The sequence below is a fragment of the Panthera uncia genome, chromosome A2 (assembly GCF_023721935.1).
Source record: "Panthera uncia isolate 11264 chromosome A2, Puncia_PCG_1.0, whole genome shotgun sequence".
In the NCBI taxonomy this organism is placed as follows: Eukaryota; Metazoa; Chordata; class Mammalia; order Carnivora; family Felidae; genus Panthera; species Panthera uncia.
The window spans coordinates 14,999,293-15,025,809 of record NC_064816.1 but is presented as its reverse complement, the minus strand read 5'-3'; the positions used below and the strand labels follow the sequence as shown (position 1 = coordinate 15,025,809).

The window sequence follows — 26,517 nt, the reverse complement described above, 5'->3', positions numbered from 1 at the left end:
TCCTCCCGGTTCCCCCCCGACCCCGCCTTTGATTTCCCTGTGGCCTTTAGACAGGCGTCCGGCTGGCTGCCCTAGATAAGGGAACTGAGTTGTCGCTGCTCCCCAGTGATACTAGGTGGGGTGGCAGGAGGGCTCTTCTGAGCAGGTAACAGCCAGCAGCGGAGGAGAAAGGGTCCTGTGGTAGCTCTATGTCCAGACCCCAGGGCCCGGCGCTCCCCTGCAGCGGCTCATCCACAGCAGCAGAAACCACTGGGCATCTAGAACGCTCGGGGAGAACCACAGTGAGTGGCATGTGCTTGGATTCTCCTTGTCATTGTTGAGAGACACTGAGCTGTGGCTGAAGGGGGGGGGGTCCCGAGGGAGAACTTGGGGGACAAAGGAAGCCACGGAGGGGTGTCACTTGGGACAGGGAAGGGCGTTTCTGCCGAGATGCTCAGTACCGGTGGGTGTGGGGCCGCTGTGGGGATTTGAGGAAAACTGACAGTGGGGAAAACCCGGAGTTAGGCAAGCCATGAGGTGTTGACCCTGCTCTGAGAAGATGCCAGGAAGTTCCACAGAAGCAATGCCAAGTCTGGGCTACAGAGGCGGCGAGGGAACGTGCTACCCCCTGACTGAGGCAGGGTTGGGGTGAGAGGTCTGAGGCCAGAGAGGAAGGAGGCCGGGAAGATTCCAGATTTGGGAGAGTGGGAGGAATTAGCGGGCGGGGGGCTGCACGGGGGTGGCTTGGAAGAAAGGTGGATGGAGAGGAGGAACGTGAACCAGTTGGAAAGTCTGTATGAACTTCCTCCGGATCAAGTCCCTGTACCTGTGAGTGACCTAATCTGGGGACCAGACCTACACCGTGGTTTAGCATTCACAGAGTTGGTTAAATGACATCCCTGTCAACGAGTGCCAGAAACATGTCCGAGGTGAGCATTCACTACAGAGCGTGGACCTGTGGAGGTGGAAATAGAAATGAGCACACTATTAAAAGAAAAGGAAAACAAAGATAAAAGAGCTCAGACGAACATGTGGTCGAGCATTAAATTTGCCTCGAAGATGATGTTCCTCTGCATGGAGGGGTTTGGTGCCACTGGGAACCCCTCTGTGAGCACTTCCCAAGCAAGGCTTGCCCCACTCACTCCCCCCCCCCCATCCCCCAGGCTTCTGTGAGTGAGTGGGAGTTGCCCATCCCCAGAAGCCTTGCCCCCTGGGCACAGCTCTGGGACCAGCAGACATGCCTGGGCTATTTGGAGCCACACCAGCCCTACGACCCCAGGACCTTGGTGCCTTACTGTCTGATGCTCACTGATCCATCCGGGGTGAGGCAGCAAGTAGTCAAGTCAACTCTGAAACCTAAAAAAGCCCCGTGGATACACACACACACACACACACACACACACACACACACACTACATGATTAATGATTATTTCCTCTATTTAAAGGAAAATAGCAGCCAGCAGGACCGCACGTATGTCACAGAATTACTTGAAATTTGAATTTCCCCAGGAAAAACACTAGAAATTCAGGCTCACCCTAACTTCCTGATATTAGTACAGGCTTCGCTTTCAGTATTATTTTCTTTTGGCTTGACTCCCAACATTCTGCTTATTCACACTCAGGCCAGGGAGCTCTTCCCTTTTTTTTTTTTTTTTAAATTGAGATATAATTGACATATACCATTGTGTAAGTTGAGGGTGTACAGCGTATTGATTTGATATGTTTATATTGCAAAAGGATTGCCGTTGCAAGGTTAGCCAACACCTCTGTTCCCATCACGCGACCATCATTTCTTCTACTAGGAGTGGGAACAATTCAGATCTACTCTGCCAGCAAGTTCGAGGTTTATTGTACAATTTTGTTGCCTCTAATCACTGTACTGTGTGTTAGATCTCCAAGGCCATGGGATTCCAGAAACTTCTAAATTGGTAGGAAGGAATGGTTTGGAGGTCTGAAGCGGAGGCAAGAGGAGAGTTTCGTTACCATTCCACTGGCTGGAACCATAATAGGGTCTCTTCGCTATTTGTGAAACCTCACCACATTCTGTGGCTTTGGCATGTGGCTCACAAACCTTACTTGAGTTCTTTATCGCTGTCATTTAACCCCGATTTCAGTCTAAGAGAGTAACAAACTAGAACTCTTGTTTTCCTATACACACAGATCACTCATCTATTCAATTCGTCTTTTCCCCAAATATGTATATGGAGTGCCTGGCGTGTGCCCAGCGCCATCCTGGGTGAACAAGGTGAACATCAATGAACGAGGTAGGCAAACATCCTGAATTTCACGGAGCTTACGTGCTACAGACAAAAGCAGAATACGTAAGTAAATTGTAGGGTAGTGGCAGAGACGTGCTAGAGGGAAAAAGCGGGAAAGAGGGTAGGAAGGGCCAGGGGGGTGCAAGAGTTCACATTTTACACAGGATGGTTCAGAGAAAGCTTGGCAACAGGTGTGCACAGGAGCGGCACATGATGGGGCCCGATAACTAATGCTCGCGATCTCATTTTTCCCTCGTTACTAAGGGACGTTGGAAAGCACATGATTCAATCGGTTGCAGTCATACCATCTCGAATCTCAGCTCTGAATCTCAGCCTTGGGAGGGAAGGCACCTTCCAAGGGTGTTCCTTCTGGGAACTAAACTGAACTAAAAAATGTAAGCAAGTGTCTTTACTACGGGACTTCTCAGAACTCTTAATACGCTAATAAGTATAGCGATCCTCCCTGAGGAAGAGAGGGTCTGCGGTGTTTCCCAAAGTGGTTTGATCGCGGAACCCCCTTTGATGTTCGCTAACAGGTCCTTACGGGCCAACGGTTCTGTAGAACACAATTTGAGAAGTGTTGCCTTTGACATACACACACTACTGTGTCGTGGGGCGGCCATGGGGACGGGCCTCCGCCACTCTGAAGGGGGTGTAACTGAGGGTCCCTGCTGCCTCACCCTGGAACACATCCTCGCGCGCCCTCCAAAGGCCATGCTTACCGGGGGCTGCTCTGGCCAGTGACCCTTTTAGGGACACCGGAGCAGGCCCAGTCCTGGGAGGTCGGCTCCTCTGACGGTGACTTTGGCCGGTGCTTCCCCTCACCCCCAAGCCTTGACCCTCCTTCTCTCCTTTACTTGGGGCTCAGATCCGCTTTGTGACCTGGGGCTTTCCCAGCTTCTTCCGGCTCCCTACGATATCTCAGAGACATTTCCTCTAATGCATTTCTTCTATGCCACATCATCCCACCTCGAAGGAGCCAAGCTAACACAACCTCAGAAGGGCGGCATCCGTCTCTAGGGGCTTGAGCCCTTGGCTTGCTGGAGAAGAATAATGCTTTGCAACACTTCTTCCCTCTCTGACCATCTTGCCTGTGGCCTGCCAGGCTCGAGCTCTCTGGAACACATGAGACCAGGGATTGCCATCATGGCCCATCCTGCTCAACTCCTCAGGTCATGTGCCTTCTCTGGTTCTCATCACCATCTCCCTCGTGCCCTCTTTGCCTTCAGCTCACTTCTCCGTGCTCCCTTTCCCCCCCCACGCTCTTCCTCTGTGCCCTCTGGAACCTGAATTCCGTGATAGACACTCCTGCTGACCTCCTTAACGTATCCCAGAATATTCCTAACGTTTCTCATCCCTTGGGGGTACCCCTTCCCTCTCACACCTATCTTGGGGGTCAGGAGGTGACATCCCTGGCCCCGGTGCAACTTGCCGACCCTTGTTCCCAGGTATGCTTCCGGTCCCCAGTCCTTTAACTGTATCACCCTCTGCTCCCCTGCATCCCTGCCACCGCCTGCCTGCCTGCTCCCTCCCCCACCCCACTTTTTAAAAATTAAAGCCATGGATAATGAACTTCGGTCCATTCCAATTTCCTCCATGTCCCTGGCAACTTAACCACCTGTGTTGACCCTCGTCCTGTACCAGCTCGTAACTTCCATTAACTCACGAATTCGACTTCCCTCAGGTCCGTAGACGCTGATTCACCACCGAAGCCTTGCAGCACATTTGCTCACTTTCCTGATTACAGCTTCCACTGCTTTGACCCCCTCCCCCTGTTCACTTTCTGCTCCTGCCCGTGCTCCTTCCTCGAGCCCCCCAGCCTCTGCCCGCGAGCCCCTCGGGTGGTCACATCCCTCCTGTCTCGCTGGGATCCAAGTCTATCACTTAGCCACTCTCTCTGGTCAATACCTGGCCCTCCCTTGAAGCCCCGGCCTTAGATCGACCCTCCCCACCTGCTTCTCCTTTTCACTCCTTCTCTGAGTACGTGAGTCTGAGGATAGCTGGTTGAAACCACCTAAGCCACAAAGAGAAGACCTATCACTAATTTGTGGTCTCCCATCTCAGCTAGCTTCCAGAAACTTCTCTAGTCTCCCTAGTCACTCTTCTGAGTGTCCCAAATTGTCCCCTTCTCCTATTTTCCATCAGCTGTTCCAAGCACCCGAAACCTCTTCCTGTGCCTTCGAACGCCCACCGCCACCGCCCACACTTACGCTCAGGAGGCGACCCCATCTCTGTTTTTGTCCACCCCCTGGGCTCCGGCTTCAAATGCATGGTGGCATCTCCATTCTTCCCTCCTCCATAGAAAGAGTTGTTCCTCTGATAGTAAAGGTTCATTTCTCCTCCTGCACTCTGATCGCCAGCAGCCGGAATCTATTAGATTCTTCGCGATATTGAAAGGCTCTGGTGTCTCCCTTAAAGGTTTTTTTTTTAATGTTTATTTATTTTTGAGACACAGAGAGAGACAGAGCGTGAGCGGGGAAGGGGCAGGGAGAGAGAGAAAGACACAGAATCCGAAGAGGCTCCGGGCTCTGAGCTGTCAGCACAGAGCCCGACGCGGGGCTCGAACTCACGGACCGTGAGCTCACGACCTGAGCCGAAGTCAGACACTTAACCGACTGAGCCACCCAGGCGCCCCTGGTGTCTCCCTTAAATAAAGACTGTAAACCCATCTTTCCCAATGTTTACAACGGCACTGTCAACAATAGCCAAATTATGGAAAGAGCCTAAATGTCCATCGGCTGATGAGTGGATAAAGAAGATGTGGTTTATATCTACAATGGAATACTACTTGGCAATGAGAAAGAATGAAATCATGCCGTTTGCAGCAATGTGGATGTTACTGGAGGGCATTATGCTGAGTGAACTAAGTCGGTCAGAGAAAGACAGGTGTCATGTTTTCACTCATATGTGGATCTTGAGAAACTTAGCAGAAGACCATGGGGGGAGGGAAGGGAAAAAAATAGTTACAATTAGAGAAGGAGGGAGGCAAACCATAAGAGACTCGTGAATACAGAGAACAAACTGAGGGTTGACGGGGAGGGAGGGGTAACTGGGTGATGGGCATCGAGGCGGGCACCTGTTGGGATGAGCACTGGGTGTTGTATGGAAGCGATGAATCATGGGAATCTACCCCCAAAACCAAGAGCACACTGTATATACCGTAGGTTAGCCAACTTGATAATAAATTATATTAAAAAAACAAAAATTTAAAATAAAAAAAAAAAACAGAAAAAAAATAAACCCATCCTTAACCCCACACCCCGCTCTAACGACATACCCTCCCTCTTCTTGGGGAGCCTTCATTCGTCGTCCAAACCCACTCTTCCTACATTATCATCGTTCACTCCCCACTCAGTCCCCTCCAGCCTGGCGTCTGTCTCCACCATTCCCCTGAGATCGGCCTCCCCAGGGTCACCAACAGCCTCCCGTGGAGAAATGTCATCCACTGCTCTGTGAAGCTGGGGCAGCTGACGCATCGCGTGCCGGTGAGTGGGAGGTGTCCACTCTCCCCCTACTCGCGATACGGTGGACAACACGTAGGCACCGTTACCTCCTGGGCTGCCCCAGCTGAAGCCACGCTTGGAGTTTCTGAAACCCTCACGCAATCTAAAAAGACATCTGCACAGGCCTTTCCAGTAAAGGTGGCAGAGGGAAGCAGGGTCACGGCCTCTCCCCCCATCGGTACCTTATAAAATGACCACACGACAGCTTCACCAGCAAAAATTCTCAAAATCTGCCAGTAGCAACCGAACACGAAATAGGGTACAACCTTGTTTCAAAACTTTGAGCGGTGGGCATTACAGTTATGCCTAAACCTAATCCTAATACAGGCACAGCATTGAAGAAAGAGGGAAAATCAGTGAATCCTGAGAGTTATCCTAATCCTAACACTCTCCCGTTGGGAGACAAGTGGGTAGAAGGGGAATGTGTATCCTTAGGAAAAGACAGGAAAAACACCTACTGAGTAAAAGCCCTCCTGTTCCAGAAGGGTTTCTTGGGCTTCTCACATTCTGGGGCAGTGTGTTGAGCGAGGGCCAGAGGACACATTGCACAAGAGTCACATACACCCTTGTACACACTGAGTGGCTCCTGGTAATGATATTCCGGTTTGTTTTTGTTTTTAGGATCTGGATTCCTTATAAAAATGTTTTCTGGGGGGGCGGCTCCTGGGAAGCTCGGTCGGTTGAGCATTTGACTCTTGGTTTTGGCTCGGGTCACGATCTCATGGTTTCTGGGGTTTGAGCCCCACGTCGAGCTCTGCGTCGGCAGCGTGGAGCCTGCTTGGGATTCTCTCTCTCCCTCCGTCTCGGCCCCCTCCCCGCTCACGCTGTCTCTGTCTCTCTCAAATAAATAAATACACTTAGGGGAAAGAAAGGTTTAAAAATACTTAAAAACATTTTTTAATGTTTATTTATTTTCGAGAGACAGAGAGAGACAGAGCATGAGTAGGGGAGGGGCAGAGAGAGAGAGAGAGAGAGAGAGAGAGAAGGAGACACAGAATCTGAGGCAGGCTCCAGGCTCCAAGCTGTCAGCACAGAGCCCGATGCGGGGCTCGAACTCACAAACCGTGAGATCGCGACCTGTGCTGAAGTCAGACGCTCAACCGACTGAGCCACCCAGGCGCCCCTGAAAATACTTTTTTAAAAGTTTATTTATTTGTTTATAAAAGACAGAAAGCACAAGTAGGGGAGGGGGAGAGAGAGAGCGAGAGAGAGAGAATCCCAAGGCTCTGCACTGTCAGCTGGAAGCCCGATGTGGGGCTCGAACTCATGATCCGTGGGATCATGACCTGAGCCAAAGCTGGACGTTCAACCAACGGAGCCACCCAGGCGCCCCTATAAAAATACCTTTAATCTACGAGTGACTTATTGAAGACTTTCAGGGTTCTAATCCGAGGGGCCGTTAGGCCTGCCCACTCATGGTGACTCACCTTCTCGTGTGTTTTGTAGTGCCCGTGTGAGTTCCTATTTATTGGGGGTTTCCTGGCCCCGCAGCAACGGTCTGTGGCCCTGCAGTGGAAACAGTCCCCTCTGGAGCACTGTTGCCTTTGTTTCTTCTGGGAGCACGAGGGGGCATCTGTGGCCTGAGCTGAATCTTAGTTTGGGGGTCTCCCATTTTGAGGGTATTATAAAATTGAACTTCATGTTTGCATGAGACACAGGTTTTGGGGTCTCAGAGATGGTCCCTCTACCATTTCGAGTCCAGGCAAAACCAGACGAGCCTCCTTATTGTCCCCGCCTGTGGGCGCATTTCCTCCAACCCCCTCCTCCCCGGCTGCTAGCTTTCTGTGGGGATCTCTCAGCACCGGGTCCCCGTTACTCGTGGCCTGAGGCCTTGCTGTCTGCTCCCGTGTCAGAGTGAACGCTCCGTGGCCTTTTTTCAATGCGTGTGCCTTTCATTTACATCAGACAGTGATCAAAATACTAAATACCCATGGAGCGAAGGCGCAGTGAGTTATTTGTTGAGAGGTGTTATTTGTTCATTTCACAGACATTTCACGTCTGCTGTCTGGGAAATCGCTCCCCTTTGCCCTTCTGTATGGACTCTCCACCGCCTTCCGACCCGCTTTGGGTCCTGGAGGCTCATCTCCTTAACAGCAGGCTCCTCTGCCTTCTGAGTCCAAGGCGGGTTTGGCCAGTGGGGGCTTTGGGCGGGAGGTGAGAGACTGAGGTCAAGGGGTTTAGCTCCCCGGCTCCTTCCCGGGGGGGCTGGTGTGTCCCTTGACCTTGACTTAATGCAGCTCTTGTTACAGAGAGCCCCTCCCCGATCCATGACTCCTTAATCTTAGCGGTGGGGATGGCGGCCTGTTCTCTCCCTCACCAGGGACTACGCTATGCACTACGCTTTCCCTGCACCGTGGGGAGGAGTCCTCTCACCAATCTTCCTCAGTGGCCTTACTTGAGTGTGCCGTCGGTTTCTTGCCAAGACTCTGCAGGACACATGTCCCGGGTTCCAGGAACTTTGCCAGGCCCCCGGAGAAGATGGTGAGCAAAGAGTCCCGTCCTCTGCCCTCCCGGCATCGACGTCCTAACGGGAGCCGGTCAGGTGCATAAGTGATTATAATCCGGGGAGTCTCATGCTGTCCCGGGGGAAGCACACGGGAGCTGGGGAGCCGTCAGCAAGGGTGCCTGGCCCGGTCCAGAGGGACCGGGGAAGGTGTCCGGCTGGAGGGGCCATCTAAGCAGAAAGCCTGGGTGGGAGTTAGCCAGGTGGGGTGGCCATGGCCTCTCCTTGCCTCCCTTCTCCTCCTAACGTCTTCTTTAGTCCCAACCTCAGAGATGGGGCCAGGGGGACACATTTTCTTATCAGCGTCTGGGGCTGAGCTTCTGTGGAAGAGGAAGTTGAAACCAGGAACCAGACCATTTTAGATGCATTTTTTAAGAAGTTTATTTATTTATTTTGAGAGAGAGTGAGCGAGAGCGAGTGAGCACACAGGTAGGGGAGGAACAGAGAGAGAGGGAAAGAGAGAATCCCAGGCAGGCTCTACACTGTCAGCACAGAGCCCCGGTGTGGGGCTCGAACTCACGAACCGTGAGATCATCACCTGAGCTGAAATCGAGAGTCAGGCTCTTCATTGACCGAGCCACCCAGACGCCACCTCCCTTTTTAAAAAAATGCATTAAAAAAATTTTGCTTATTTATTTTGAGAGAGAGAGACAGAGAGTGCAAGTGGGGGAGGAACAGAGACAGACTATTTTAGATCTAATTCCCGGGAGTCCAGAGCTCAGCGGGACAGCTGCAGGGAGAGAGGCCTTGTTGGGGAGGGCTTCCAGGAGGCATCCCTGTCAGGGAGTAGGCGAGGCAGGACCGGACACAGGGTGAAGCGGACCCCGAAGCCCCAGCTGACCCTGCGAGGGGCTCTGGGCCTGGGATGTCCCCGCAGTGCTGTCCCACGAGGAAGGAAGGAGGCCGGGCCTTCCCAATCACACACCAGACAGCTGCTGGCCTCAGTTGTCTCCGGGAAGGGAAGGTCCCAGTGGCTGAAGGTGGTCCCCGTCCCCAGCAGCCGGGAGGGTGAGTGCACTGACCCTGAAAGGGACATCCGGGCAGAGCCCCACGGCACCCACTGCAGGGGCGGGGTGGGCAGGCCCTGGGTTTCCCACAGATTTCATTTACCCTGCATAACAAGAACCAGAAACTAAGATTTCTGAAACCTCCGTGTCATAAGACCACAAGCCCCCTATGTGCACAGGAGGGGGAGTCACGTGTCCCGCGAGGGCACAGGGCCCACTCACTCTGCGTGACCATCCTGGTGTAACTCACCCGTTGTTGTCTGAGAGTGAAGAGTCGAAGAGGAACTTGACCTTGCCATCCCCTGCCCCTGGCCCCATCCTCCACCTTTTTCTTTCCTCTTTCTTCTTCCCCACCTACGTGGCCACACTCCTGTTTCCATAGGGTCAGGCGGGTTGGACAGTCACTCGTCTGAGAGCAGCCATATTTAAAATAGATTTTTAAAAATCTCTTTTTGTGAATAGAAGCAAAAGGTAATAAACCAAGGGGCATTCTCCTTTTATTTTATTTTTTAATATTTTATTTATTTTTGGGAGGGAGTGCAAGCGAGGGAAGGGCAGAGAGAGAGAGAGAGAGAGAGAGAGAGAGAGGGAGACAGAGGATCTGAAGCGGGCTCCATGCTGATGGCAGAGACCCTGATGCGGGGCTCGAACTCAAGAACCGTGAGATCATGACCTGAGCTGAAGCTGGATGCTTAACCGACTGAGCCCCCCAGCGCCCCCCCTTTTTAACAAAATTAAATCATGACAGATTTTATGTGCATAGGACAGTGTTTTCCCTGGTGGTTGTCGGGGGACCCTTGTAGGGCCTAGGCCCCTGTGAGCCCCTGTGGTTGGACTGAAGGTCTGCCGCCTCCCAGCCCAGTGCTTCCCGAGGGACGGGATGGCCCCTGGGGCTCCTATCTCCGCACCAGAGTTCAGAGCCCCCATCACCTTCCCGTCCCAAAGGATTCAGCCACACCCTCTGGAGGAGGTGGTTGAAAGGGACCCCTAACCAGCTGACCGGGACCTTCAAACCACATAGGCTGGTGCTGTCCCTTCTGGAGGGTCTAGAACTTGGGCACAAAGTGCGCGATTTTCCACGGGGAGCGAGGAAATACGATTCGGCGTCATTGGCCGTGAGTCGGCGCAGGAAGAGACGAGGCAGGGGCCATCAGGTGATTCTGCCTTTCTGATTGCATCACGGAGTCAGTGGATGTTTTTTCCGCCCTCACCTTGCTTCATATCTCTGCAGCCCTTGCCGCTGCGGACACTTCCTGTCCCTCCCAAGGTGGCCTCCTCTCTGCACGGCCCTGCCTTTCCCGGCATCCCTTCTCCTCTTTGCTGCCCTTCCTCCTCTGGGCTCTGTCTGGAGCCATTGGTCCTCCCCCATGTCCACTGCCTGTGACTGTGGGTCTCCTCCGCGCATGTGCTCTGCTGGGCCCAAGGCAGCTTCTCCTGACACTGCCCCTGGGTGTCCCCCGGGATTTCTACCTCAACCTGCCCTGAAAATTGCACCTGAAGCCGGCACTTCCCATCTGCCTGGGCTGCAGCCCAGGCCCTGGCCTCCCCCCTCCCTTCCACCCTCAATCCAAGTCCTGATGAGTCCTTGTCCCTGGGAGCTTTTGGATCCATTCGCTTGTCTACACCCAGAGCTTTGTACCTTGGCGGGGGCCTCTGCTGTGTCCCAGAAGGAGCACAGCCAAACCTCTGCCTGGGGTCTCTGACTCCATCCCTGCCTTCCTCTAGTACATTCTCTGCAAGGCGAGGCCAATCAGATGTCTTGAGCACCCTGGCTTCAAACCGCTCCTCCCACCCCCCACCCGGCCACGAGCCGCACTCCTCGGCACCCTGTGTGAGCCTCGGCCTCATTTGCCCTCTGCAGTCCTGTCTCTTCCCGCTTTCTTCTCTCCTTCTGCTCTCACAAAACCATTGACGGTTCCCTGCATTTCCTCTGTGTTTCTCATACACTGTTTCCACTGAAATTCCTCCCACATATACACACTTGTCCTTGTACTTCCTCCTTGTATGACCACCCCCCACCCACACACACAAGCTGGGTCACTGAGAAAAATGCCTGCCATGGCTATGTTCCAAGGGCACCTTGCCGGGGAGACAGGGGACACACGCTCACATATGTGGGGTCAGAGGGCATTGTATGCTGCCCCCAGTGGGACTCAATGTGGGTGTGTGGGCTCAGAACAAGGAAAAGTTCGCGGGCGCCTGGGGGGCTCAGTTGGTTAAAGCACCTGACTTTGGCTCAGGTCATGGTCTCGTGGTTCGTGGGTTGGAGCCATACATTGGGCTCTGGGCTGACGGCCTGGAGCCTGGACCCTGCTTCGGATTCTGTGTCTCCCTCTCTCTCTCTGCCCCTCCCCTGCTCACATGTGTGCTCTTTCTCTCTCTCAAATATAAATAAACATTAAAAAAAAAATTAAAAAAAAAAAAAGAACAAGGGAAAGTCGGTTGGGCTCTAGACTAGTTTCGTTTGTGCCTCTGTGTACGGGCCTGATGTAAATAACCCTGAGACATTGGGTGGCTCCTTCTTGTTCACAGGCTGCAGCCAGGAAGCCAGTTCTGATAGGGCAGCACTGGGTGGGGTGTGTGGCGGGGGAGGGGTAGAATGATGGGGGGGGTGGAGGCAGGGTCAGGACAAAGACACCTCCTCGGCGGGGTGGGGGGGGGTGCGGAGGGCGCCCCTCCCCGCCCTCCTTCCCTCACTCTCCCTGGGACTGTCCGGTTGGCTCGCTGGCTCCTGGCTCTAGATTCCCTCATTCCTTGATCACAGGACTCAGCCCACGTTGTGCCCTAGCAGCATGGGCAGCTTCTCACTAAACATTAGGTAAATAACTGAATGATTTAAAATGCAAGTCCCGAATTCGTGACCCTTTCCACTGTCATCTGTGAGTTAACTCTGTGCCGGGTGAAGGGGGGAGAGGAGCAAAGACGAGGGGTACCGTGGGGGGTGGGGGCAGTACTTTGAGAGGAGTGAAAGGGCTCGTCTTCCAAAAGCCATAGTCTAGTGTAGTTAACATAAGGTCCCCTAAGAAAGCGATTTCCTAAAGGACGCACACCTCGTAGAAGAGAGGGCTGGTGTCGCAGCTCCGGCTCCCACAGACCGGGGGGTCTGAAAGAACAGAAGCGCTCCTCACGCTCCTGGAGGCTGGAAGTCCAAGATCAAGTTGCCAGGCCATGCGGTGTCCGGTGGGAGCCCACTTCCTGGTTTGCAGATGGCCGTGTTCTCACTTTATCCTCACAGGGGAAGGGCGGAGAGAGGGGCAGGCTCTCGCGTCCCTTCGTACAAGGGCACCGATCCCGTTTGTGAGGTTCCACCCTCACGACCGAATCGCCTCCCAAAGCTCCCCCCGCAGCACCGTCACATCGGGGGGCGGGATTTCCACATAGGAATTTTGGGGTGTCGCAAACACTCAGTCTACGACAGCTGGCAAACAATCTGTGCATGAAAACCCATCAAGTCGTCTGGAAAAAGAAAAGGGCAGCTAAAAAATATGGAGTGGAAAACCTTGTTGAGTATGGGAGAAGCGGGGACTTTATGCCTGCACTAGGGAGGGCTCAGGCTCCCCTAGCAGTGATGGGGACAGCCGGGACACCCCCGGGGTTGATCACAGGAGAGAAGGAATTGCGAGGTGTCTTCTCTTGGGAAAGACGGGGCCCCAGGTGATGGGGTTTCGGGGTGATGGTGGGGTTCGGAGCCGAAGGCCAACAAGGAATTCTTGAAGACATCTTTGGTGCACGTAGGTGATTTTATTAAAGCACGGGGACAGGACCGTGGACAGAAAGAGCTGCACTGGGGTTGTGACAGGTAACTGATTACATACCTTCAGGCTGGGAGGGGGTTAGAGACAGCCTAAGGGTCTAAGGAATTTTCGAAGGGGGGTTTCCAGGACCCTGAGGGCCTCAGTGTTGTTAGGAAAACGTCATTTATTACCGTTCAGTAAAACCTCAGTCATGAGACCATTCAGATGTATATCAGGGGCCATATGCTTGGAGTATGATTTGCCAGCATATATCTTGGGGGAGTTGAGATAAAGGAAGTTTCCAAAGGACTTTTTATATGTTAAAGGAGACTTATAGGATGGGGGGGGGAGGGGTCAGGATAATGTGAAGCCAAGATTCCTTTTTGCCCCCAGCAAAGTGTCATCACTGAGGCAGCTGAGCTCCTGGAGGGAGGTCACGCTGCCTGTTTCAAGGACTCGCCAACGGGCTGCAGGCAGTAAGGGAATTTCATTTTTCATTTGCCTTAGTTTCCCACATCACCATGGCAAGCACTGAAACCCCTTTCCTTGGCTCTTGGGTAGCCGGGAGTGTCCGAGGAAAATCACACAGATTCCCCTCCCCGCTGGGGGCGGGGGCTGTGCTGTTAGCCCGGACTTTGCCCGCACCTTACCCCAAGGTCCCTCATCACCAGGAAGCTCTGCATTGGGGCATCTCCCCCGGCGGTCTCCAGTCCCCCCTCCGGGGCACTGCCGGCCACTCTGGGGTGCATTCGTGGTCATCGCTTTTAGGAGCAAGAATGTGATTGGCTCGCCTCGGGCAGCACACGGCACACACCTGGACTTTGTGGGACCAGGCATCCGCTCTAATTTGTGACCACTGCAATGACAAGATCACCAGTCCGGGGTGGGGGGGACTCTGACTCCCTGGCTCCACTGGTCAATGTTCACATCACGGAAACGGTGGCCGTGTGCCCTGTATGGGGCACCAGAAGGACTCGCCCCACGCATTGAGGGGCCTCCCCGAGGAGCAAAGCACCTGAAATGATGCTTGGGCACGCAGTCATTTAACTGGAAATACAGAAATAGGGCCAACCCTGGGGGCAGGAGAGAAAATATTATAAAAACGGCATTTAGGGGGCGCCTGGTGGCTCAGTTGGTTAAGCATCTGACTGCGGCTCAGGTCATGATCCCACAGTTGGTGGGTTCGAGCCCCGCGTCGGGCTCTGTGCTGACAGCTCGGAACCTGGAGCCTGCTTCGGATTCTGTGTCTCCCTCTCTCTCTCTGCCCCTCTCCCCACTCTCTCTCAAAAATAAGTAAATAAAATGTAGCTTAGAGAAGACATATGAGTCTCAGAACGGGAAACGGGGAAAGCATCATTTCCACTCTAAAAAAAAATGGCATTTTAAGTTAGTAGGAAAATAATTTAATAAACCATCTTGGGAGGATGGGGTGCCATCCGGGGCAAAAACCTTGGATCCCCGCTTTACTCCGCGCTGCAAGATGAATTCCAGAATACAAATTGTAAAAGATGAAGCCATAACAGCTTTAGAAATAAAAACGGGAGAGTTTTGCAATCTCAGCATGGGGAAGGCTTTCCTAACCATGTCATAAAACCCAGAAATCAAAGAAAAAGTTGATAAGTTCCTTTGTGGGGCGCCTCGGTGCCTCCGTCGGGTAAGGTCCGACTCTTGATTTCGGCTCAGGTCGTGATCGCACGGTTCGTGGGTTCCAGCCCAACATTGGGCTGTGGTGACGGTGCAGAGCCTGCCTGGGGTTCTCCCTCCCCCTCTCTCTACTCCTCTCTGCTTGCGTGTGTGCGCACGCATGCTCCCTCGCGCGCAAAATAAATAAATAGACATTACGAAAAATAAGTTCACTTGCATGAAAATAAAATCTGCCTGGCAAACCATACGAAATACTAATAGCCAAAATTCACTGGGTGGTTGTCATGTGCCAATTAGCCTATTAACTCATCTCCTCCTTGGAACAATCAGTGAGGTTGGTATCATTATCCCCATTCCACAGACGGGCAAAATGAGGCACGGAGCGCTTAAGAAGTCTGCCCAAGATCGTAAAGTGGAAAAAACCAAGGTGCGGTAAAGAATACTACGAGCATTTGTGATTTGTGGAAACACAGGAGATAAGGGGATAGATGTGATTTTGGTTAGATGCGCAGGAAGTACCTCCCAAAAGATAAGAGACTGGTAATTATTGCCTCCAGGGCAGACGACCTAGCAGGCAGAAGCAGGGGTGGGAAGGAGACGTTCCACTTATTTCCTGTGGTACAAACAAACTGAAAGCAAACGCGGAGACAGGGAAACTACAAAACCAGCCCCAGGAACCCAAGGAGGCTGGTGTCTCGGTGTGTAGACAGGTCCTCTCCCCACCCCTCGATGACCCCCCCCCCCCAAAGGGCAGCGGGTGCCGGGACAATCAGAGACAAGAACATTCTGTTCAGCGTAAGCTATTTAAGGAGGCACGGAACCGAGAGACAATTGTAGCCAGGCTTTCTTTACGGAATGGTCAGAGGACGCACTGACTGTCCGTCTGTCTGTCTCACTCACAAGGCTGTGCCGTTTTAGGCACCTGGATGGTGCCTTGCCCCGTTTTGCCTCTTTTCGCTGGCATAGTTGTGCCTTCTCGTAGCCTCTACCTACGGTGCTTCTATGCAGCTCTCACTCAACCACACAGTGCCTCCACTTACCCCATGGGCAAGCTCCCTTACCCCATGCCCCGTGTCTTGCACAGGCCCTCCACGAATGTTCACTGAATGAATGAATGAATGAATGGGCTGCCCACAGTCAATGCACATGAGAACTGTGTTCCCACCTTGCTGCCTCTGTCGGAATCCCAGAGGGAGGGGGTGGGGAGTTGGCCTGCCTCCCTCATTTCCCAGTTTGCTTAGAGCTGCAGGGCCGACATCCGGCCAGAATTACGTTCTCAGGTTAATCCCCCCCACCCCCCACCCCCACCCAAAGCCTTTCCAAACGCACTACACAAGTTCGGACGTATTGAACACGACGCCACCAAGTTGGGAGACCCTTTCCATCCATTGCCGTAAATCCACGGTGTTTGAGTTCATGCCCGAGAGCCCCCTCGGGTCCGCGGGGGGTTCCATTCCGCTGCAGAAAGTGAGCTGCGTTGCCCACCACGCTGAGGAGCCTTCTTTCGGGGAGTGCAATTCCAATTTGAAGAAGAAATAGCCACTATTAGGAAAGTAGCTAACGGTTCCAAGAACTTCCGCGTGCCAGGCACTGCCTTAAACCAATGTGCGATTTCTCATTAAATCCTCCGTACCAACGTATGAGGTAGTAGGTATTGTTATCGGCCCCATATCACAGATGAGGAAACGGAGGCTAGAAGCATTACAACTTGCCTAGGAATCCCTGATCCCAGAGTCCAAGATGCTTCTTGGATACTTACTGTATGCCAGACTTAGCCTTGTCCGTTCATAGATGCATTGAATGTTTTAAAATGAAATGAAAGGAAAAATCCAGTCCCGTAGTCACATTAGGCACGTTTTGCACCAGTCTGGAGTCATCTCCGTCGTTACAGAGCGTCCTTCTGGTCAGGGCTGGTCTAGATACTATATACCGACATAACTTTCAGATGTTAATAGACGTGAATAGTATCCAGAATGACAGGAAAGGACTCTGAGGTCCACAGAGGGACTCTGAGTCACCTCCCCAAGCTCCTACAGCCTCAAGGCTGGACCTCAAATCAGTCTGACTTTGAACTCCCCACTCTTTTGTCCACCAGGCTCCACTTTCCACCCTTTGGAAGGAGTGAGATAATCAATCAACAGAGAGTCCCGATTTGATGATCTGTTGGAAAAAAAATCATAATTGTCTGGGGCAGCTGGGTGGCTCAGTCGGTTGAGTGTCTGAGTTTGGCTCAAGTCATGATCTCGTGGTGTGTGAGTTCGAGCCCCCACGCAAGTCTCACTGCTGTCAGACTGTCAGCGCGGAGCCCGTTTTGGATCCTCTGGCCCCCTCTCTCTGCCCCTCCCCCGCTGATGCTCTTCCAAATAGAAATAAATATTTAAAAAAAAATCACAATTTTCTTAAAAGGGGTTTTTGAGGAATATTAGCGAGTGGAAATAAACCAAAGCACAGGAATTCTAGGGTGAATACAGGCCGTTGCTGTTTTGAGGCTGACTTGTTGCTTTCTCTGCAGGATTATCGTCGCCTTACCCAGGGCTCACACAGACTTCCAGAGTTTTCCAGGTCTTCAGGGATAATGCTTTACTGGACGCAGTTGAAGGGATGGCTCCCGGAGGCACAAGGAAATGGGGTGGGGAGGGGTGGGGAGAGAACTCTTTTGCCAACATAAACAATACCAATATTCATTTGTAACACATCGCAAACAGACCTTTTCTACCCGAGAGACTTCTTCTGTCTTGAATTTGAAGCCACCAAGCTCCGTGTGGGCAACAGACACCCCATCTTTATTTACTCTTCACTTGGAAGGGACGGGTTAAAACATAATCCGAAAGTAGATATACGTTTAGATATTTTACGTTGCCAACTAAAGCTAGATGCATATGCTTTAAAGACCAGCTTGTGGGAAGACGCAGTTAATGTTCTGCTGGGACGATCGAGGAGTCGAATCCGGACCCTTCCTGGCCTGTGTGCCACCCACTTCTAGGCCGGCAGGATTCTTCCTCAGACAGCAGCCCGCATCCAGCAGGCTCGGTTTGATGGGCTGTAAGCAGTGGTTTCCGAAGTTGGCTGCGCTTAGAGCTTCCTAGAACTCCGAGCTTCTGCAGACCCATCAAATCGGAGTGCTGCGGGTGGGGCTGGGTATCACTATTTGTCCAACTCCCCCAGGTAACTCCAAGGAGCAGCTAAGATTAAGCCAGCGGCCGTAAGCATGGTCCCCACGAATTCCGGATCCCGCTCTCCCTCATCGACGTGGGTGCCGGCTGTCAGGGGAGTTAGAACGGCTCCCACCTGCTCTCCTCAATGGCGCATCGCTGGCTGGCAGGTGCAATGGGGGGAGCCTGTGAAAACTGAGGCCAGGCCTGTTATGTCACACGCCTATTGTGTCAGTGCGTCTGGCACTGGGGGCGGGCTCCGCTCTTCTTCCATAAAGTGAGGGGTCGGGCTAACTGGTCCTCAGCAACCTTCCTGTTTTCAGACGATGCGATACCATTAAGAGGAATCGAAGTGAGGGGAACACAGTAATAGAGAAAGGGAAGTGTGAATAAAGAAGAAATCCACCCACACCGCAACCGTATTGGATCACTTCGAATACTAGGTACCCGCAGCCATTGCTGGATACACATGGGAGTCACGCGAGACGGGCTCGTGGCGTTGGATGGCGAAAAACGCTTTGTCACAAAACAGTTTGTGACTTTGTGGCAAGGCTGTGGGTTCAGGGATCCGCAGAGTTTGGCCCGAGAGAGCTGGGACCTTCAGTTCACCGCAGGCATCGACTTGTGTCCTCCACTGGCGCTCCTTTTCCTGGTCAGTGAGTCGAGCATTATCTACCCTGAGCTGCTGTGGAACCACCTCTTGTCCACAACAGGAATGGTAGCAGCAGAGACCAACATGAACCAGCCGAATGTATAACCACCCGAGTCAAGGCTGGCTGCGGGATGCCCTTGTTGGATACCAAGGTGACCACAGGGAGGCAGTATAGCCCAAGATTCTCAATGGCCTGGAAGGCCTTTCCGTTGGTTCCTTTGAAAAGACTTTCAAGCGTTTAAAACACGAGTTACCATCGTAAGAAAAAGAAACTCAACCAAGTTCCTGAAACATGACGGAACCACAATGCCACAGAACTTATGATCAAATTAAAGTAGTGACAATATGAAGCCAAAAATAAGTAAGCCTTGGAAAAAACGCTTGTAGAAAAAAACCTAAGGCACGGCGCGCCCGGCTGGCTCAAATCAGTTGAGCGTCCGACTCATGATTTCGGCTCAAGTCATGATCCCAGGGTCGTGGGATCAAGCCCCAGCGTTGAGCTCTGCACTGGGCATAGGGCCTGCTTAAGATCCTCTCTCCCTCTGCCCCTCCCCATATGTGCTCACTCTCGCTGTCTCTGTATCTAAAAAGAAAAAGAAAAGAAAAGAAAATATGGCACCGTCGCAACATCTATCTACAGAAATATTCAAGTTTGACTGTGTTTCAGGAAAATACCAAGCAAGACTTTCATAGTGAGTTTTACTTAAAAGCAAAAGAACTCTGTTTCCTCCCTGAAGCGGCAGCATCTCAGGGTGTGGGAGCTCTCCACGCCCTCAGGTTAAGCAGGGGGGTGCGAACAAGCTATGAAGGAGAGCAGTCAGGTAGTTCACGGCCACGCCCCTTGCTCACATCTCCACATCTCCTGTGCCTTCATCAGAAAGTCAACAATGAGACTCCGATGTTCCTGTTGAGGAGTCTGTCCTTCCCTTGGATAGGAAAGCAGTGACCTGATTTAATCACAACAGTGGCGAGACTGGTAGCCTTTTAGCTGGAGGTATTTGGAACCTTGGGATGCACGTGTGAACGGAATCCTAATGTCTGAATTTGCACATTTTCCCTCCTCGCTCTGGGCGTTCACTTTACTTGGACTTTATCCGTGGCCCATACGTAACTCCCTCCATGACAGACGCCCCTGGGCCGGGGAGCAGGTGTCTTCACCCAGGATGTGATGAGTGGAGTCAGAACCTGAACGTCACGATGAGTTCAAGCCTGTTTGTCAATCTAAGGACTGGGGCAGAGGAGGGGTGGGCCCAGGAGGGCCCACGAAGTGAGGGGCGTGGGGTGGATGGAACTGTGCCCCGGACCCTTCCTCTACTCCGACTCAGTCCCCTCCCTCCCTTCCTTGGGTCACGCCTCCTGTTGAAGGAGGTGGAAGGCAGTCTTTCCGGTTGTTAAGGAAAAGCTGTCCTAAAACTGGCTCCAGCTGCCCTTGCCGTCTGCTCATTCCCCGGATGTCCAAGTAGGACCGTGACCTACCTGGTCTCAAGACCAGCCTGCCCCAGGCTGTAAATGCCACCTGGACCAGTCGCCTCTTCCCGGAGCACCTGTTCTCTCTGGGGATAAGAGACACGTGCACAGAAAGCCAAACGTCAAGGACAAATCCATGGTCATCACTGCAATTACAGGCAAGTTTTTAGAAGGGATTTGAAATGAAAGAAAAGCGACCTTTATAGCAGCCAGGTCCTCGCGTGTCATGTGTCTGAAGTTTGGGATTACAGAGCAAGGACCAGACTGTGACATCGTATGTCTTCTTCATTTTCTTGTTGTAATTTTTTTTTTTTTGAGTTTAGTTATTTTAAGAGAGAGAGAGAGAGCATGCACATGTGCACATGTGAGCAGGGGAGGGGCAGAGAGAGAGAAGAGAGAGAGAGAAAGAGAGAATCCCCAGCAGGCTCCACACCATCAGCACAGGACCCGACTCAGGGCTTGAACCCATGAACCACGAGATCATGACCTGAGCCAAAATCAAGGGTCAGATACTTAACCGACTGAGCCACCCAGGAGCCACTAGGCCTTCCTCATTTTCAAACATAGACAACTGGCGTGGGCTTACACATACATCGATTTTCTTTTTTTCTTTTTTAAATGTGTCAATTCTTTTGCTCCAGTAGTAGAATTAGATTAGAAACTGGAAAGTTTTCAGTGTCTGTTGCTCAGAAATGCCACCCTTAAAGGCAGCATCTTCAGACAAAGTATTCTGGCAATTTGACCCAGGAAGGGGGGCAACTTTTAAAAAATATTTCAAAAGGAGTATAGCTCTCTGTGCGTGTACGTACGGAGTTTTCCAAAACAGTGACTTAACAAAATCCTTTCACGGTTTTGTTTTGCTTTGTTTGTTTGTTTGTTTGTTTTTTAAATTTTTTTTTCAACGTTTTTTATTTATTTTTGGGACAGAGAGAGACAGAGCATGAACAGGGGAGGGGCAGAGAGAGAGGGAGACACAGAATCGGAAACAGGCTCCAGGCTCCGAGCCATCAGCCCAGAGCCCGACGCGGGGCTCGAACTCACGGACCGCGAGATCGTGACCTGGCTGAAGTTGGACGCTCAACCGACTGCGCCACCCAGGCGCCCCTGTTTTTTAAATTTTTAAAAATGTTTATTGAATTTTGAGAGAGAGACTGATCAGGAGTGGGGGAAGGGCAGAGAGAGAGAGAAGGAGACACAGAATCCGGAAGCAGGCTCCAGGCTTTGAGCTGCCAGCACAGAGCCCGGTGTGGGGCTCAAACCCACGAACTGCAAGATCATGACCTGAGCCGAAGTTGGACACTTAACCGACGGAGCCACCCAGGCGCCCGGCTTTTGCAGTTTTGAACGCTATTCTCTAAATGTGCGCTTGACAGAAAGAATAGGAATCAAGTCAGTTATTTTACAGGGCGATTTTTTTACTGGGCAAGGGTTTTCTTCCAAGCGATTTGTAACTTTCTATATACATGAGCCGTATCACATCATACATGATACGTATACTACACCCAAAGATATCAGAGTGCCTTTGAGTTGACCCAGAGGCTAGGTCATAGGATACTTGTGCCCTTGAAACGACCTCGAGAGCACTTCCGGTTGCTCCCCGTCGACACCCGCGCTCTCAAGGTCATATTTCAGAGCTGAGAAACATCAGTAGCACCTCTTACTATTCAGATACCTTCATCCTGTGAGGGGGTCTCACTGCGTTGATGTCGCCTCACCTAATCTCTCCCCAACGGTCTTAGCTCCTCCCGGGTTCCAAACCATCTCGGGCAGGTACAAAAAAGTACAAGGAGCAACGGCCAAACACGAAATCATGACCCTCTCTTTGAGAGGAATATATCCCTTAGTGTTCGGGGGTGTGTCGGGAGAAGGCGTCTGGAAGGAGAGTCTCAAGCCACCACACTCAGCCTGAAACACCGAGTTCCGTAAAATGGTGCTTCTCGGAGCTGAGTCAGCTGGAGGCGGCCTGTTTCCAAATGAATCTGTCCCTTCTCCCCTCTGCCCACTGCGAGTTAACTCCGGAAGACAACGCTTAGGGAGGCAGTGGTGTGTCCTGGGCGGGCAGAAACTGAGTCATCCCGGCTTCCCTCCCCCGCTCTGGGGCTTCTTTGCTTAATGCTTATAAAAGTCCTGGATGTTCATTAACTACACAGTCGGCCCCTGGATGTCATAGCTGATGTAAACGTGTTCCCAGGCCTCAGACTCCCCGCATTTCCTAAACCTAGTGTTTCCAAGCCCCCTGGAGACGGCCCCTGGTTGGAGCTGGGTTGGGAAGGACAACTCCAAAGGCAGGAGCGGCCACCGCTAGGGAGCCCAGGTTCTGTCTACGGAAGGCTGTGTTCAAGCTGGCAAAACCAGAGGCTTCCTCTTCCACCGGCCCCTCCTGGTTTCGATGCAAGCCTTGGCCCCTTTCCATGCCTGAGGTTTCCTTAAGGGCATCTCCAGTCCTCGTGCGTGAAGCCTAGAGGTTCCCTCTGCCTCCCCACGGCCCCTCACCTCCAACCCCAATCCACCCCAAGTTCTGTTGACTCTCACCTTGCGTGCTGCGAGGGTGTCACCATCCCTGGTGCCTGGACCTACATGGAAAGCCTCCTCGCCTCACCCGACCTAAAGGCTCACCTTTCTAGGCCATCGTTCGGCCGCGCAACGAGCTTTCGGCGACAGTGGCCGGGGATCCCCCCGCTCCGCTCTGGCTTTGACAAGCGGTGCTGTGCACGCTCCCTATGGTCCGGGCTCGCCTTGCCTTTCCCCAGCCAGTGCCAACCCCCCACCGCAGAGCCGCCCCGCGCATGTGCGGGGCCTGCAGGCCTGGAGCTAACCTTCTTCCCCTCTCCCCTTCTCCCTGAAGAAGCCTTCGCAGCTCTCACCCGGTCCTGATCGCCTGTGGAACTTACCAACCACACCCTGGAGGGGAGATCGCTCTTGGAAGAGCTCGTTTCTTAACAGATCACCCACAAGCACCTGCTTTCAGCGCACTTACAACCTGCACCTGTTACCTCGAGCAGATCAGAAACCGTACAATATGCATCTTGATTGGTTTTGTTATTCCTGTTTGGGTCACCAAACTCAAGAATTAGCAGTTCTCGGGATTTTTTTTTTTTATAACGAAATTTTTGCAGCAAAGGAAGAGTTTGCCAATAAGTTGTTGTGCGTGGAGGGGAGGTGAGGGGGTTTGCTATGTCATCAACATATATTGATTCGGCTTTCCAGACGTGACGGGCTTAAAAGGTGGGATAGATGCCAAGTGCACGGATGACTCTTAGGCCCTCTATGACAGTAACTTCCCTTTTAAAAGGGTCACTCCCGCCCCTAGGCTGTGTACAAACACCTGGTCCAGGTCACAAGCCGACAGAGATTTCCTGCTCTCCGGTGGATCGGGTGTAAACGGAGCTCACTCTGTCGGGGGCCTTTCCCTGGAAGACAGGACAATGTTTGCAGAAGCGCCTGGCGATGTGTTTTTGGAAAAACACCAAGAGGTAGCTTCTGAACTTCTCCCCGACGAAGGCGTAGATGATGGGGTTGATGCAACAGTGCGTCATTCCCAGGGTCTCCGTCACCTGCATGGCTTGGTCCAGTCTGTTGGAGCTACTGCAGTGATTGAGGCCAAAGGATTCCGGGAAGGTGCTCAGCAGGAGGACGATGTTGTTGGGGGCCCAGAAGAGAAAGTAACCGATCACGATCACGAAAATGAGCTTCACGGCCCTGTGCTTCTTCTTCTCGTTCCGACACCGGAACAGGGTCCTGAGGATGGCGGAGTAGCAGATGATCATGACGAGCAGGGGCAGGACCAGGCCCAAGATGGTCATCTTCAGTGTCTGGAAGTTCTTCCAGAAATGATACTGATTGGATGGAAAATGAGGGCTGCACGTAAAACGAGAACCCTCTTTTTGGGATCTGCTGAAGATACACCCCGGCAGAGAGGCGACCACGGCCGCCGTCCAGGTGACCGCGCTTGTCACCGCCCCAAAGGTGACCGTCCTGGCCTTTAAAGCGAACACAGCGTGGACGATAGCCAGGTACCTATCGACGGTCAGGAGGATGATGAAGAAGTTTCCGCCAAAGTAACCGACGTGATAGAGCCCGGTGACCGTCTTACACATCACATCCCCGAAGACCCACCCGTTGGCGGCATAGTGGGCCCAGAAGGGGAGGGTGAAAAGGAAGAGCAGGTCGGAGGTGGCCAGGTTGAGCAGGTAGACGTCAGTCATGCCCGTCAGCTTTTTGCAGTTGATGAGGATGAGGACGACCAGTAGGTTGCCCACGAAGCCGCAAATGAACACGAGTGAGTAGAGCGGAGGCAGGAGCCTGGCTGCGATTTGCCTCACGTCGGTTTTCTGGCAGGGCTCCGACAGCTCATATTCAATGTCATAGTAGGGGCTCGTTGCTTGGTAATCCATTTTGCTCGACGCTGTGAATAAAGAAAAAGTGATCGTCTATGATACCCCAGAATGTACTTGGTGGTGGTCCGCCATGGGTGCAAACCATCTTATCCACGAACAGGCTTTTCAACATTGGTACATAGGTTTCTACATTTAACGGAGCTCCCTTGTTTGGCCGAAAGAAAGAAAGAAAGAAAGAAAGAAAGAAAGAAGGAAGGAAAGAAAGAAAGAAAGAAAGGAAGGAAAGGAAAGGAAAAAGAAAGAACTTTTTCAGGAAAAGGAAGGATCGCTATCACCTCTGCTCACTGGACAGAGACCGTGACTCTTGGGGGGGGGGGCGGTTCACAAAAGCATCGTCTGACCCAATAAAACCTGGCGCTCTGTAGCCACGTGGGACGAATGAAGCTTAACAACGTCAAGAAACTGACTCAGGCGCTGTCTAACACTGTCTTACCGTCTCTGCTGCAGCTGCCTTCCCTGGGGTGAGCTTATACAGAGCGTCCCCCAGAGTGTGTGTTGCTAACCATGGACGGTTCCCAAGGGCACCCTGTGGGCCAACAACTTCACACCCATTCATTCAATTAATCCTCACGGTCACCCTATGAGTCAGGTCATGTTATCGTCCCCATTTTGCAGATTAGAACTCAAGGCACAGAGAGGATGAGTAACTTGCCCAACGACACACAGCTAGAAAGCAGATGATTTTGAAGGCAGGCAGCCTGCACTCTCATCCAGCAGCTACCTAGTCTCTCGCTTCTTGGTGAGGGAAGTGGAGTGTGGTATCGTCAGCCTGGCACCTCGATGCGGTCCGGATGAAACGGGCCGCTGCCCAAGTCCCCCGAGAGGGTCATAGCAGCCAGTAGCCAGCTATAAAGTCCAGGCTGCCATTCTCACGTGTAGTCTCAAGTTCATGTTTACAGTTCCCGAATTGCTATGATTAAGAGCTCCCGCACATACCCAAGCAATCCAGGTAGAAAACATCTCAGGTGCCACCATGCATATTCTGGGTTTGCTCAGCCCCTCCATGACCCGCTGGCTAGCCTGGTCTATTTCGGTTCCACTTCCTGGTAGAAGTTTCTTTAACAAATCCTCATGGGTTTCATGCTTCCTGTCCCTCGGGTTAGGTAGCAAGGAGACACATACAGAAAATTTCACCTTAAATTCTGAGCCAGAGCAAGAACCATACATTAAAGGACACGAAATGCGCTGTAGAGCTGGTATAGTAAAGGGAAAGTTTATTCGATATTTGTAGTCCAATATGAACTCGGACAATTTTTACCCTTCCCTCTTTTCTGAGAAAAACAAACAAACGAAAAACTGGACTTAGATACAACTCGTCTTGGACATACATTCACAGGGCATCCTGCCTGGTCAGTTTCAGTTCTTACCAGAAGATCATTCTGCCAAGATTTTGGCCAAGAATCATCTGTCTGAAAAGATTTCTTTTGAAAGGTGAAGTTTCTTCCTTCCTTCCTTCCTTCTTTTCTTTCTTTTTCCTTCCTTCCTTTTTCTTTCTTTCTTTCTTTCTTTCTTTCTTTCTTTCTTTCTCTCTCTTTCTTTCTTTCTTTCTTTCTTTCTTTCTTTCTTTCAAATATTGCTCCCTTTACAACAATCTTTCATTCACAATCATGTTTTGTATCTTTGATGTTATCACAGTCTGAAACTGATTCTAAATTCTAACTCTTTTCTCCTCTCGAAGATTATGTTTTAAGCTAGCTCTATGAGCATCTGGTGTGTGTCCAGTCTTCTAGGGTTTCCTGTAAAGCTTTTTACTCATCACAGAAGCCGAGCTAACTAACAGACAGAGTGGCTGAGGGATGACTTACCAGGAGGGTTCTTGTAGGGGAACGGATGTCTCAGCTGCTCTGGCTAGCTGAGTTGTGCAAATCAAACATATAGGCAGCATAAAAGTAGGAAATGCATGGTTTCTACTGAAAGGGGAAGGCGGAGTTTTAATGAATAAGTACATTTCAGGGCCAAAAAAAAAAAAAAAATCAAACAGTTCTTCTTCTTCTTTCCTTTTCTTTTTAATTGAACTTAAAATAGGTCAGAGACTAGATTTCTGGCCTGAAAGTTTATTTGTGGGCTTCCCTGACGACACTATTTTCTTTTGTTTTCTGCTCATGCAACTACACAGAGTCTGTTAGAAAATAGAAGGACTGAGGGATATTAGCGCTAGAAAAACATTCACATTTATCGGGTCAAACCTCCTCTTTCTGCCCAAAGAAATTGCTGCTTCAG

The 26,517-nt window shown here is 51.8% G+C and overlaps 1 protein-coding gene and 1 long non-coding RNA gene across 2 annotated transcripts; one reads left to right on the top strand and one right to left on the bottom strand.

The window, feature by feature from the left end:
* The first annotated feature begins 334 nt into the window (after nt 1–334).
* Nucleotides 335–5,970, top strand: LOC125929301 (uncharacterized). Its single transcript, XR_007459841.1, has 2 exons — nt 335–2,633; nt 4,384–5,970. It is a non-coding gene; the product is annotated as an uncharacterized LOC125929301 (long non-coding RNA).
* Nucleotides 5,971–22,612: 16,642 nt separating this feature from the next.
* On the bottom strand, nt 22,613–26,291 carry LOC125929295 (C-C chemokine receptor type 5-like). The gene is made up of 2 exons (XM_049640334.1): nt 26,103–26,291; nt 22,613–24,305 (listed from the first exon to the last, which is right to left on the bottom strand). Exon 2 carries the CDS (start codon nt 24,292–24,294, stop codon nt 23,236–23,238), a length of 1,059 nt encoding a protein of 352 aa, XP_049496291.1. The 5' UTR covers nt 24,295–24,305; nt 26,103–26,291; the 3' UTR covers nt 22,613–23,235.
* Between the last annotated feature and the right edge of the window lie 226 nt (nt 26,292–26,517).

Excerpts from the sequence above, each read along its gene's own strand:
- LOC125929295 (XM_049640334.1), bottom strand. The coding sequence starts at position 24,294 with ATGGATTACCAAGCAACGAGCCCCTACTATGACATTGAATATGAGCTG.